At 30.9% G+C, this 14,319-nt stretch overlaps 1 protein-coding gene across 6 annotated transcripts; it reads left to right on the forward strand.

Annotated features, from left to right (window-relative positions):
• The first annotated feature begins 732 nt into the window (after positions 1–732).
• Positions 733–10,558, forward strand: LOC136226503 (protein FAR1-RELATED SEQUENCE 5-like). 6 transcript variants are annotated; one of them, XR_010687749.1, is made up of 8 exons: positions 733–983; positions 6,856–7,341; positions 7,454–9,013; positions 9,084–9,196; positions 9,295–9,360; positions 9,445–9,528; positions 9,609–9,678; positions 10,316–10,558. XR_010687749.1 is itself a non-coding variant. In XM_066015021.1 (8 exons), exons 2-7 carry the CDS (start codon positions 6,918–6,920, stop codon positions 9,624–9,626), a joined length of 2,265 nt encoding a protein of 754 aa, XP_065871093.1. In that variant the 5' UTR covers positions 733–983; positions 6,856–6,917; the 3' UTR covers positions 9,627–9,662; positions 10,316–10,558. The 6 variants fall into 6 exon arrangements, 2 of the variants coding, with proteins under 2 accessions (XP_065871093.1, XP_065871094.1); XR_010687751.1 differs by having other exon boundaries at positions 9,084–9,184; XR_010687750.1 differs by having other exon boundaries at positions 9,093–9,196.
• Positions 10,559–14,319: the final 3,761 nt, after the last annotated feature.

Genomic DNA, 14,319 nt, shown 5'->3' on the forward strand with positions numbered 1-14,319 from the left:
AAATAAATATCTAACCATCTATATAAATTTATTATTCTAAGCATATTAATGTCGAATCTTTGTGAGAATGTATTAGGGATGAAGATAGAGATGTCTTGCCCCATTTCCACCCGATGAGAAAAAATAAATAGGAATTTTCCAACGGAGGTGAATCTTTATCTAAGACGGATAATCTTTGTCTTATTTGAACCTACCTAATAATAGTTTTCATTTATATCTCTCACAAATACAATTAAATAAAGTAAATCTTAGAGATAAAATGAGTTATAGTACATAATCGTGTTATGTGATCTATATATTCATTATGATTATATAGGATAGAAATATAATAAAGATGATAATATGTCTAATGGACTTTATCCAGGGATGTTAATGAGGCAGGGTAGCTCACAAACTATTAGAGTTCGTTTCGGTCAAAACTCGGCTTGAAATAGCTCAGTTCGAGCTCAGAATCGACTCAAGATGTTAACGAGCTGAGCTTGAACTTCCTTAAGCTTGACTCGAAAGTTCGCGAACATGCTCGATTTAATTATTTATATATATTTCAAAATTTTACAAATTGATCTTATTTAGAAACGTTAGGTTTAAATTTACACAATTTTATACGTTATAATTAAATTTGCACTAAAAAAAACATTAGATTATAATTTTTTTCTAAATATCAATTTATGACAAAATGTTCTATGAAACTACGTAGTTTCGATGGATTATATAAACATAAGATATCTCACTTGGACTTCTTCAATCGGCGGTCTCCACTCCACATATCATCAGTGCCGTCTCATACGATCGCTCCTTTAACTTTCTTCTTTCTCTGTTTCCATCGGAGAAATCTTTCTTCTCTCAATTTCAGCAATAGCCTTTCAAATACTTCGAGGTTTGCTTATGGTTTTGTTGGATTTAGCTCGTTAAAGAAAAATCGAGGAGCCAGGGTTTCTATTTGAAGAGTAGCTTCTTTTGTGCATGGTGATCTTGATAAATAGGTAATATTTGATTACATTTTCTTTTCATCCTGGATTATTGTTGCAGTATAGCGTAATTTTAGGTCATTTTAGTTTTCCGCCAGAATCATATTTAATTACTATCATTTGTCTTTGATGGAAGACCTAAAATGGAATTTGCATAGGATTGCATAATTATGTCAGAGAATTGATCAGGTGTGCGCACTTTGTAGGGAAGATGATTAATGTATTAAATTTGAACATAATCCCTAGGTTTAGCACTAATAAGATAAATGGTGTAGGATATAATAGATGATGCATTCGATTTCCCTGCGATTGCTACTACCTTTTTTTAGCACTCCTTGTATTGTTCTGAATGCTTGGTCGGTTGTATTACTTGCTGCATGATCAAGAACTCAAATATCAACACTTTATTGTAACATAAAGAAAGACCAAAATAATCCACTAAGAACCCAATTCAATCCAATCCAATCCAACCCAAAAATAACTAGTTTACTAATTATTCTACTGGATTGGTTTTAACCAAATAAATGATTTCATATGGATTGGTTTTAACTAGAATGAAAAGGATAAGGTTTGGATGGGTTGAGAAATGACTCAATAAATAATTGGTGAAAAAATGAGAAAACAGGCAAAATGAGAAAAACGAAAAAATGGAACACGTAAAAAATAGTTTAAACTTGAAAAACTGAAAAATTATGAAAAATAATGGGAAATGGTAATGTTGCAGGTTGGGCAATGTTGCAATTCGGTTTGATTTTAATTAAAAGTCAACCGAGTATTGGGTTGATTTAGTTACAAGTTAGTTCAGATCTAATCTATAAATTGAAATCTCTAGAATTGTATGCAGTGGAAGTTAACGGTACAATTTTTTGAACAATTCATTTTTATTTAAGTATTCAATTTAAATTTTTTAAGCAATTCTTTTTATAGTATTCGATTTAAAACTTTTTATTCAGATATCAATAGTTCAATAATAAATAATTCAATTTAATTTGGAACTTTTTATTCGGTACTTAGTTCGATTCAATAATCTTTAGAGTCGGTCTTCAGCCCTAAATCCAAACACACATTGGGTGTTTGAAATATTCGGTTAAGACTAAAAACATAAGAAGGTTTTATTTAAGGCTAAACTCATAATTGAGCCCTTGGATTTTTAGGTTTTTAATCTAGCTAAAAGAATAAGTTTGGTAAAATTAATTCATGGATTGATTGTCAATAACCAATCCAAACCAAAACCAATCCAATTCAACTCTATGGAGTATCTATGTACTGGATTGGTTATTTACAACCAATCCATGAATTCCTTCATTAATTGGATTGGATTGGTTTTTCTATCCAATAATTATTGGATTGACCCATGAACACCCTTAGAACAGACCGTAGGAGTTGTATTTCGGCCGTAAATGAGTTAGATACAATTTAGCTGTAGAATTAGAAACCACAAGCAGCAGAAGCGAATTTGGCACCAATCCGGAGATATGTGCTTTCAACTTCTTTGCTAAGGTAGGCTGGTGGATATGATGTTTGTCAATAGAACACAAACAAGAAAAGTAAGTGGCTATTAGGTGCGTAAAAATTGAGAATGAATTTATGATATATCACCTGTGAAATCAGAGGCAAGTTTTCCTTGTAGAATCTGCCTGTTGATGTTTTTCGATAAGTCTCGACCATAAGGAGGGAAGTTGGCCTTAACAATGGCCGAGAGGTAGTTGTTGTTGTCTGCATCAACAATAGAGTCCCCATTATGAATATTGTAGGAAGTAAATGACGCAGCACAAGCATTGATCGGTTTGAGATTTTGTTCACAAGGACAAAAACGGTGTTGGTATTGTTGAACTAGACAATATATAAAAAAAAGGGCGGCCCGGTCGCACTACGCGTCCCCGCTGAGCGAGGGTCCGGGGAGGGGTCCCACCACAAGGGTGTACTGGGGGCAAGCCTTCCCTTGCCAATTTATTTGGCAAGAGGCCGCTCCTAAGACTCGAACCCGTGACCTCTTGGTCACACGACAACAACGTTTTACCGTTGCGCCAAGGCTCGCCCTCTGAACTAGACAATATATACCAAGAAAAAAATTGGACTTCAATCCATCCCTCCTTAGCAAGTTTGAAATTTCATCCATCATCATTTTGGGGTTGTACCTTTGAGTTGGTGTTCCCCATCATTGGATATATTCTCCTTTTTCTACCAAGTTTTTCGATTTGACAAATCTAACCTGTTCTTGTCTTATTGAACAATATTAACATTCTTTTGTCCTTGTGAACAAAATCACTTACCCATTGACTCTTGTCCTGTGTCAGTGAAGGTTGAGCATTAGCTACAATGAACTAAAAACCAAGAAGAAGAGAAAGTAATTGACTAGTTCTATTTATTTCAACCATTTTTCTTTTTCTTCAGCTTGTCATGTGTGTAAGATAGCGAGAAGGGTGTGAAATATGCACTATGCAGATAGGTAGGTGTGTGGCGACTTGGGATTTAAGGATAAAGTGTCAATTTGATCATTCAACTTGGCTCACATGATCAATTTTCCCCAAAATGAACTTTGGGTATCAATTTAGTCAACAACTTGTTCTGGTCAAATTAGCCAAAAACTGACATGTGACGACATATAATTCGTGGTTTGTTGAAACATGTCAGGTTTTAGTGTCAACATGTGTCACTTTGTACTAATTTGACAAAAAATGCTAAGTTGAATGACCAAATTGAGACTCAAAGTGCGTTTTGGGGCAAATTGATCCGGAGAGACAAGTTCAAGGGTAAGGGCCAAATTGATCCTTCATCCTAGAACTTAAGCATCAGTTGGACGTTTGGTAACAATTTAGGAAATGACCAACACATTCTTGGAGGATATGTTAATTGTATCTGGATAAACGTTCTTTACCTTTAACTTGTCATTCAGTTTACCAATTATGTTAGCTATCTTTGAGTAAAGTTACAGGCATGCTGCAATAGTTGGAGTCACATTTTTCGAAAAATAATAGAACAGAAGATTCAATATTACACTTGGAAAATACAAGCAAGTACCAAAATTGCTCTGTAGTGTATACCCTTCAATTTTAATGGTAGCAATGCCATTTGTCCAAGTATGTATCCATGTCAATGCGGATATAGTAAAATGACAATATTTTCCAACTAAATTCAAATGGAGTATCATAATGAAATAAGATTTTAGCAATCCTAGCTTCTACCTCACCCTCCTACTCTTTCTTTCTTTACCTAAAAGGATGAGGGTTGCTTAATATTTTCTTAAGAAATTAAATTATTATAAAAAAGATGGCTCTTGTAATTAAACATTCACAACCTTGGTTCCCATATTTACTTCTGTAGCAGTTCTTCAATCACTATCAAAATGCTAGCAGCTGTATTGCATCGTTGTAAAAACAGGACGCTGACTTGAATTAGGGTTAGCCTTTATTGTATTCTTAAGTACCTTTAATACTAATCAGTTTGTATTCATAACACCAACGTTCTATACCCCAATTTAAAGAAAATTAAATTAAAATGGATAAATATGGACATTTTATAATAGATATGAGCAAATAGCTTGCTTGGATTTCTTGTAGTGGTTTCATATGGGATTTGGTTTTGTCCTCAAAACACATTAATATGCTTAATGTAAGTTGGTTGAACTGTGCATTGGTTGATTTATATATAAAATAAGCCTTCACAACAGGAAAAAAATTGAAAATTTCAGGACACAAAAATGATGTTCATAAACGAACATAATTATTGTTCTCAACTGCAAAAGAAGAATTCTTTTGTCATTTCAAACCGGATATAGCTCATTTAGGACACTGAAATAAATGCAGATATGATCTCAGGTGTACCTTCAAAAATCCCTTAGCTGAAAAAAGAAACCGACCGAAATTAGGCATCATAATTTTTGAACTTACAGAATATTTTCTTACATTATGCAGAATCGGTTAGATAAAAATAAAGAAATTTCATAAGCCATTTAATATTTTGCAAGGAGAAACCATACAAGAAATTCAATCATACTACAATTTAGCTTTAATATCCTTCCATTAGAGCTATATTTTCGTTCAAGCAATTTGCCTTATGATTTTATATTGGACTTGATAATCATATGGTTATGTCATTTTTTCTTTTTTTATTAGGTTCATTTTTTTTTTCCAATTATAATTAAACATGAGTTAACGGAATAATATTAAATTTTCCTTAAGAAAAACTTATGAGTTAAATTTGAAATTATTTTGTCATAGTCAAATTTGATTAGATAAGTTTAGAACCATGTAATCCTTGTTAGCGTATCTACAGGTTCAATTGTTCTTCGGGTCTCCAATTTTGTTTTTCTTTTATCAATATTCAGCATCTGAATAAATCTCTTTTGCTGCTCTTCCCCCAGTTACAAATTTTTTGTGCTTATGAAGATTAATATCAACATAGATTGAAAACATGAAACTTAGTTGGATGTAGTTACATTCATTACTATATTATTATATTGTAAATCTGTTGAATGCATAAAAGTGTACCACCATATTTTTACTGACGTAGTCTTTTTGGGTTACCTTTATAGGGTCAGCTGATAGATGTTTCAGTTTCAAACTGCTATTTTAAGTGGGTGTGTCAAAATGGGTTGTCGTGTTAGTGATATATATACATATGATTATAAATGCCACAAAAAATTATAATTGTGTCAAACGGGCCGTTTCAGATGGTAGGTTGTCTTTATAAATCATATTGCCGTGTCAGAATTTGTCGGTCCTAATTTTAAGGTGTTTGGTTTGGAAACAAGTCAGTAGCTGTTAAGTGCTACCTTCGTCCACATAATAGTTCATATTGTTACTTTCATAGAAATTGTAGTTAACTTTTCTTTTCATGTGCGCTATTTAAGATACATTTTTTTATCAACTTAATAAGGAAGATAATTATTCTACTTGAAATTCTACTTTAACCAATAATCATTCAATTTAAGTAGGGTATAATAGGAAAACTATGATTGGTGTTTTATCTTTGCATCAGATTAACTATAATTTCTTAAATTATGTGAAAATAAGAGTGGATTGTATATTTTCTTAAACTATATGATGAGAATATTGGACCTTAATTATTATTGGATCATAACTATCAGCTTAAGCTTTTGGCTCAATTGGTTGCATGACAGACTTAGCCAATAATAATTTATGACTTTACTGAATAATACATTGTAACCTTCCACCTCATAACATAATATATGTCACCTGCTAACTTAGCAATTAATTATTTTCACCTTTAACTGTAAAACTCACAAACCTTTATCAACAAACAAAAAAGGCAAAATTGTGTGTTGTTCAGAATTTCATGTGCTACAATTTATTCAATAATTTCAAGTACAATAATTTATTTAGGTTTTTATTCTGATTATATGATGAGAATATTTTCCACCAAACAAATGGAGTCTTAGAAAAGTTTCCTCTAATTATATGATGTACAATACTGTTATCACTTTATATTATTTTAATAAATCAGCAATCAGGTACTTGTTTATAAATTCGGAAGTACTTGTAACCTATGATTTCTATAATTAGTTTAAGAGTAAATAATTTATTAGTCCTACATTTTTACCTAAAACACTGTTTAGTCATCGTATTTTAATAATACATTGTTTAGTTTTTAACTTTTGGTCTATTCAATAGTTTAGTCCCTCAAATATTTGAATTATTAAACAGTTTAGTCCCTCAATAAGCGACTAAACTATTGAATAAAACAAAAATTAAGAACTAAATAATGTATTATTAAAATATGAGGACTAAACAGCGTGTTAACTTAAAATGTAAGGACTAGTAAATTATTTACCCTTAGTTTAATTACAGAGATTTCTTATTGCGTTTTATTCTTTTTGTAATGGAAGGTACAAGCTCATATATTGTACATTAATTTGTCTGGGCAGATATTGAAGAACGGATGGAATTATTATGGGCTTAAGTGAAGACCTTAAATGTACAAAATAAAATGAAGAATTCACACATGAATCAGGATAATCAAGTTGTTGATGATTTCATTGGATTTGTTGTGCATGGAGAGGCGGAAGCATTTAATTTATATAACAATTATGCTATTCGAACGGGATTTAGTGTCAGAAAATCCAAAAAGAGATATGACATAAATAAAAACATTCGTCAGAGAGAATATCGTTGCTCAAAAGCAGGTTATAGGCTTGACGATAAGTATTTCTCACCCAAGCAATGTCGCACACTTGAAACAAGAAATGGATGTGAAGCTATGATTCGTTTTTCTGTGGATGATGGTAAATGGACAGTGTCAAAGTTTGTTTCTAATCACAACCATGAGCTTGCGTTGCCTTCAGAAATTCACATGTTGCGTTCGAATAAGAATGTTATCCCTTTAAGAACTATTCGTTCAAAGGTGGATGCAGGTAACAAATCAATGTTGTTTCATTGTAATAAGAATATTACTGTTACTAGTATGTTTATAGCTTTTGTTCACATAAAGATTTAAAGTTAATCTTTTTTATATATTACATATAGGTACCAGTACGGACTCATTTTTATACATGTCTAAGGAAGCTAGAAGAGATGAGTACTTGGGGCTTACAAAAAAGAACCGGTGTGATTATGTTAACCAAACAAATAATTTATCAATTGAAGCCGGCGATTCACAAAGTCTTCTAGATTATTTCAAGGAACGCATAGTTAAAGGTGGGTTTTTTTACACTGTGCAAGTTGACCAAGAGAATAGAATAAATAATTACTTTTGGAGAGATGGTAGGTCAAGGATGGATTATGATTCCTTTGGTGATGTTCTTGTGCTAGACACCACATATCGCTTAGATAAATATAACTTACTTTGTGCTTCATTTATGGGTGTTAATCATCATCGACAGAATGTCATGTTTGGTTGTGCTTTATTGTTAAATGCGACAACAACATCTTATATATGGTTGTTCGAATCATTTCTCGAGTCAATGGGGGGCAAGGCACCACAAACCATATTCACTAATGAAGATCAAGAAATAGAAAATGCTATTGCTTTAGTGTTTCCGAGGTCATGTCATCGATTGTGCATATGGCATATCTTACAAAATGCTTCACTCTATTTGGGAAGTCTTGATTCAAATTCTGAATTTAGACATTTGTTTTACAAGATGCTACAAAAATGTGAATCTGAGGAGGAATTTGACAAAATATGGAATCAAATGCGTGATTCTTTTGAAGCAATCAGAACTCACAATTGGTGGAATAAGTTATACAACCTTCGTCGAAAGTGGTGTAAAGGTTTGAATAAAGAGGTTTTTTCTGCTGCAATCTTATCATCTGAAAGAAGTGAAGCTATGAGTGGTGTTCTGAATAAAATTGCTAACAAGACAACTTCACTTGCTAAATTTGCTCATCAAATTGAGGGCATTGTAGCTGGTTGGCGTTCTTTTGAGTCACGAGAAGATTTTCGTTGTAAGCAAGGTATGACTTCGCAAGTTCTTAAAACTAGTGGGTTATTGAATCATGCTGCAGCCACATATACATGTGAGATCTTTAAACAATTTGAGAAGCAATTTTGGAATGTTCTGGCAACAATTTCAATTGAAGTTGCAGTTATTGGCAATGTTCATACTTATGAGATTAAAGGTGAGGTGGATTCTAGAGTACGGATAGTGCATTTCAATACCTCTACCATGACGATTAGCTGCAGTTGCAAAAAGTTTGAATCTAAGGGCTTTGTTTGTTGTCATATTTTACGTGTTCTAAGTATTAATAATGTGACAAAGATTCCTAAAAGTTGTATATTTCATCGTTGGACCAAAGATGCAAACAAAAGGCAGCGTGAACTGGAGCAACAAGGAGAGATAGCTAGTCTGGCTACGTATGAGACTGGTTCTATTTTTGGCAATGAGATGATGCGATCTTTTTATGACATAATTACAAAATGCCAAGATGATGAAATTTGTCGGCAACTTTGTAGAGATGCTTTGAGGAACCTTAGTATTGACATAGAAAACCATTTGTCTGCACTGAATGCGAAGGAGCCTCATCATAATGAAGATAATGTAGCTAAGGAAAAGTCAAAAGCAAAGAAAGATTTGTCAAAATGTGGTAAGTATTTAATATACATGCTATTTAATGTTTATGTTAATTCATCAAAATGCTTATCTTGTTATGTTAGTGACTGTAGAAAATGTCAAACGACGAAAAGAGGATATCAATTCAAAGTTAAATGATGATGGTACATCTGCTAGTGAAGTGGATCCTAAAACAAATTTTCCGGTATCAAATTTTGTATGTTTATTATAGATAATTATTTAATTTGGATTTAATTAATAAGTTTAGTTCATTACTTCCCTTTAAATTGTTGCACCTGGCTTCTATTACTCTAGCAACCGCAGTTAATGTCAACCAGTATGCAAGTCCAAGTGTCACCATCATTGCCATTAACTGATCAGGTAACCTAATTTATTTTTTTTTATTCTATTTCTTTATGTTTTTGGTATCTATTAAAACTAGTTTATTGTTTATTTTCTTTTTAGATCTCCAATGAAAATAATAGCACTTCGCCAGCCTCATTTGCATGTATGATGCAAAATATTAATTCACAAATTGATTTGTCTCAAGTAAGATCTCATACTATTTTAGATAAACATTTTCCTTATGTGTTCTTTTTTATATCTGTGGTTTTCTTTTTTCTTATAAGGTTGACAAACCATCATAATCCTCGTCAAACCTGAGGTTGAGGCACATGATGGAGGTACTGCAAAAATCGCGTAAGAACATAATTCTGAATAGAATTGCATGATTTTGTGTTTATCTTTGGTCCATGATTTCGAATTATATGACTTTTAATTTTGTATAAATTACACGATAGAAGTCTGCTGAACCGTGCGATTTAGGTACACAGCCTCAGTATGGAGGCTAATGGTCCTCGTGATGCTCATAATAAACTTCTCTGCATTGTAGTTATCCGTTTATTTTTTGTTCATATATTTTTAGTTTTTACTTACGTTTCATTTTGCCAATGTATATCTCTTAGTTGTTTTGTTTCTCAAATTGCATTCTTTGCTATGCTGAATTGGCCAATTGATTAATATTGGTTTTGTAATTGTATAGCTTCCCAACAGTCCCACTTTGTACTAAAATAGAATGGAGACACATTACGTACTTGAAAATTGAAATCTAATATTCTATTTTGGCCTGAATTATATGGTTGATTAATGCTTCGTCACAGTTCCATTTGAATTCCATAGTCTAGAGATTTTAGGCATTGATCCAAATTTGCTTATCTTGATGCCGTTTTTCTATAATGTGTTTGTCTGAGAAATTTCGGTATATATATATTTAATTGCAGTAGTTAGTATTAGTTCAGGTGATTCGAGACTATGAATGACATACATGCTTTTGCAGGAATCAGATATTGTTGTGTTGTGGATTATGTTCACCTCTTGAAGCATTTTATCATCCTGCTACTTGCTGGTCATTGGTCATATTTATCCTTTGGGCTAGAAAATAATTTTGTATGTTTGTTTTTAATGAAAAAGAGAAGTTGGATGCGGGTTCTTTTTAGCAGTAGTCGATGCATTGTATTTTGCTTCCGGATTCTAACTTTACATTCATTTGCTTTTGCTATTACAACGTTTTGGTTGAAGATGCACAAAAAATCATTTGGTCTTCATATAAATGATGGGTATTATGACTCATTTTACCAGCATAAGGGGTGTTTGGTTGCTCATTTTCAAGCTCCTTTTGCCTTTTCACTTCAAAAGGGAGAGTTTTAGGTGTTTGGTTAGTCACCTCATGTTTGCCTTTTACAATTGAAAAGTAGCCTTGGGTGTTTGGTTAGTGATCTCATGTTTGCCTTTTACACCCGAAAAACAGCCTTTTACAAAAGCAGAGAATCTCTGCTTTTTGGAAAAAGCAGCTTTTTCCAACAGCAAACAGCAAACCGTAACAGCAACAACGAACAACAACAACAAACCGTAACAGTAAACAACAAACAGTAGGTAAAACAAACGGGCCATAAATCTATATAATAAGTTCAGATAACCAGATGATTGAGGATGCTTAGGTATCAATTCGATTCTCAAGTCGTCAATTTTTGACAAACTAGCCTAAAATAGAATCAGTTTTAATATTTAATTTTTTAAAAAAATTTGAGCCAGTTTGTTAAAATTTACCAATTTGAAACTATAGGAGACATTTTTACCTTTATTTCATAAACACAATTGGAGGAAGGTGATGATCAAGAAAGGGTAAATAGATGATTATAATAATTAAAAAAAAACAGAGACATCAATGTTAATGTTTCTGTTTGTTTGTTTTTTTTTTTTTTTTTTAAAGATTAATAAGAGATAGATGATATAGACATGTGCTGTATTTCATCTCCTATTGTTGTATTCTCCTCATTCTGCTTATTATATGATTGTTTAATATTTTAATTATAGGGATGCAATACAGCAAAAAATGCCAATTTCAATATTAAAATAATTAACTGAATCATGAGTGGCATAATGTACATTTGTATGCACACAGCTTGGCAATTCCTGCATAATTAAATTTGTCAGTGTATTCAACCTCAATAATCAAACAAAAGAGCAAAGAAAAAAGAATAGATATACTAACAGAAGTATGAAAAAATAATATGAAATGTTACACCTGACCAAAAGAGAGCACAATAGGGCTGGACAGCTCTCCTGAATGAAATGGCGTATTTGAATTTATTGGCAATGACATAATTGCTAAAGATTAAAGTTGAAGAAGAAAATCAAAACCCCAATTAAAGGAAATGTAGGAAAGGAAGAGGACATACAAAAATAAAAGTGGATTATTAAATACCGCCTTCAAATTACTTATCACCGTCTCCATTTGTACTTTTTTGCGATTCTTACGATTTTAATCAAAAACTGAAAATTCTCTCTCCAAAATCATAAATCCAAACAACAGTAATTGAAATTATGAAAATAATTGATTTATGATAACCCGAATCCCGGAAATGGATGATTACAAGTCGGAAACATTAACATTTACGTTTTTCTTATCAAAGAACTCATGAAAACAATATATATATTTATGACGATTTTGCATTTTTCGTCATAAAAAATTAGAGAATTTTGCATTTTTCGTCACAAAAAATTGAACAATCTAGTATTATTCGTCACTAAAATTTTTACGATTTTGCACGGGTCAAAATTTGGCCTAAACGGATGCCACATCCGCCCCCGCCATGGTTGGAACGGATGTAGCATCCGCCCGGCCCATGGTGGGAATAGATGTCACATCCGTTTAGACCAAATTTTGGCCGGTTCTCTCAAACAAAAAAAAAAATTTCAATTTTGAAAATTTTTTATGAAAGGGAAAATTATCCAAATTGGGACAGTGGTAAGTAATTTGAAGGCGGTGAATAGTAATATTCAAATAAAATCACAAATGATCCATCTGAGACGGGCGGAGAATGAGGGAGGGAGTAAGAAGCAGTTGAGGATAATATGCGTAATTGATTATCGGAGAACTTAAAGTAATAATAGAGATGCAAAGTATTAGAATGAGAGATGATTGATGTAAAAAATAAATATATAAAAGTGACACCAATAAAGATGTATTACTTCAAAATATACTACAGTTTCTCTTGATTACTAGATGAAATAAGGATATGCGTGAAAATTAAAATTCGAGGAGATTACACATAAGCATTTTAATAGAAAGATTTTATATAATTACAATAAATTAAAGGTTTCTACATGAATATCATAACTAATTAGTATAAAATTACAACTAAATCAGATTATTAAATTTAATTCTGAATATGTCATTATTTTTTATATTTAACAAATAAAGTATGAATTTACACCCTAATTTAAAAATCCTACATTTTACCAATTCATAAATCTTAAACCCTAAATAATATATTATAGACCCATAATTTATAAACTCTAGTTTTTAAAATAGATTAAAAATAATGATTTTATTGGTTTGAAATAATTCAAAATTATAACTGGACATAGTTTGTAAGAGAAAATTACACAGAAATTCATCTTCTGAAAACTATTTACAACTATGTCAAATCATAATTTTTTATTATGTAAAACTAATAAAATCAGTACTTTTAATATATTTTAAAAATTAGAATTTATAAATTAAAAGTCAAAAATCTATTTTATAGTGTTTATGATTTATCAATTGGAGTCTAGATTTTTTAAATTATAGTGTAAAATCATAATATATAGAAAATAATGACATATTAAGAATTAAGTTTGGTGATATGACTTAGTTATAATTTTATACTTAATTATGATATTCATGTATTTGACCCTATTGTAAACCGTTTTTTTTAATCAAGTTGTAAACCGTTTTTAAAAAGTGAATTTCTGTGTAATTTCTCCTAAATTAAATTATATAAATGAGTTGGAGTTAGGTCTGGGCTTTAAGCATTTCTCAAGCGTGCACATAGATGGGAAAAAGTTTCAAAAAGCCTAATAAAAATGTTAGTTTTTTTACATGAATATCATAATTTGTGAGGGTTGCACAGAAATTAAGAACATTAAAAAAAAAAAGACTTTGTGATCGCTTATTTATTGATTCCACTATTTATTTATTATATAATAAATTAATTATTTTAATTAATCTCTATAAACCCACGTTTTATAACACACAGAAGGATTACTCAGTTATATAAGTTTGTCTTTTAATTTTCAAATTTAATTATGTTATTGATAAAGTTTGAGTAGTATATATATTTTTGTATTTATATATATATATATAAGTTATACAAATGATTCATTTTCTATTATTTATTCTCTTAACGTTTTTATTTCCATTTTTATTGTTATTTAAGATAATATTTATAAATTAATATTAAATATTATTATAAATATTCATAGATTTTTTAAAAAATGTATTCTTTCATTTGATTAATAAATTCATTAAAAATAAAAATTCATATAACTGTGCTTTTTATTTTTGTAAATTTTGAAATATTTTTTATTCATTTTAGTTAAACAAGTTATTAGCTATTAAATTAAAGTTGTATGATTATAAAGTAATAATCCAATCACTTCTCCCCCCAAAAAATAATCCAATCACTTAATATTGAAGAAATTAAAATAATGTGGGAAAAAGAGAAAAAGAAAATTGTTCATGATATTTTCGAAACACTCCGATTTCAATCTTGATGCGTGTGGAAAGAAAATCATGGGCGTGTTAGAGAAGTTAATTCTTAATTCTTAAATAGATTTAATGAAATTAATTGCATCTAAAGATGTGACTTCTAACCAAACGACTGACAACAGACTCGAGGATTAGAAAAAGCCTATTTTGGATCCTTAGTGCCGTTATAAAAACTTTACTAATCGACAATCGTTCACAAAAAAGTTTGAGAAAATTACATGGAAAGACAAGTTTCAAATTTATTTTAC

The sequence above is a fragment of the Euphorbia lathyris genome, chromosome 4, assembly GCF_963576675.1.
Source record: "Euphorbia lathyris chromosome 4, ddEupLath1.1, whole genome shotgun sequence".
NCBI lineage: Eukaryota > Viridiplantae > Streptophyta > Magnoliopsida > Malpighiales > Euphorbiaceae > Euphorbia > Euphorbia lathyris.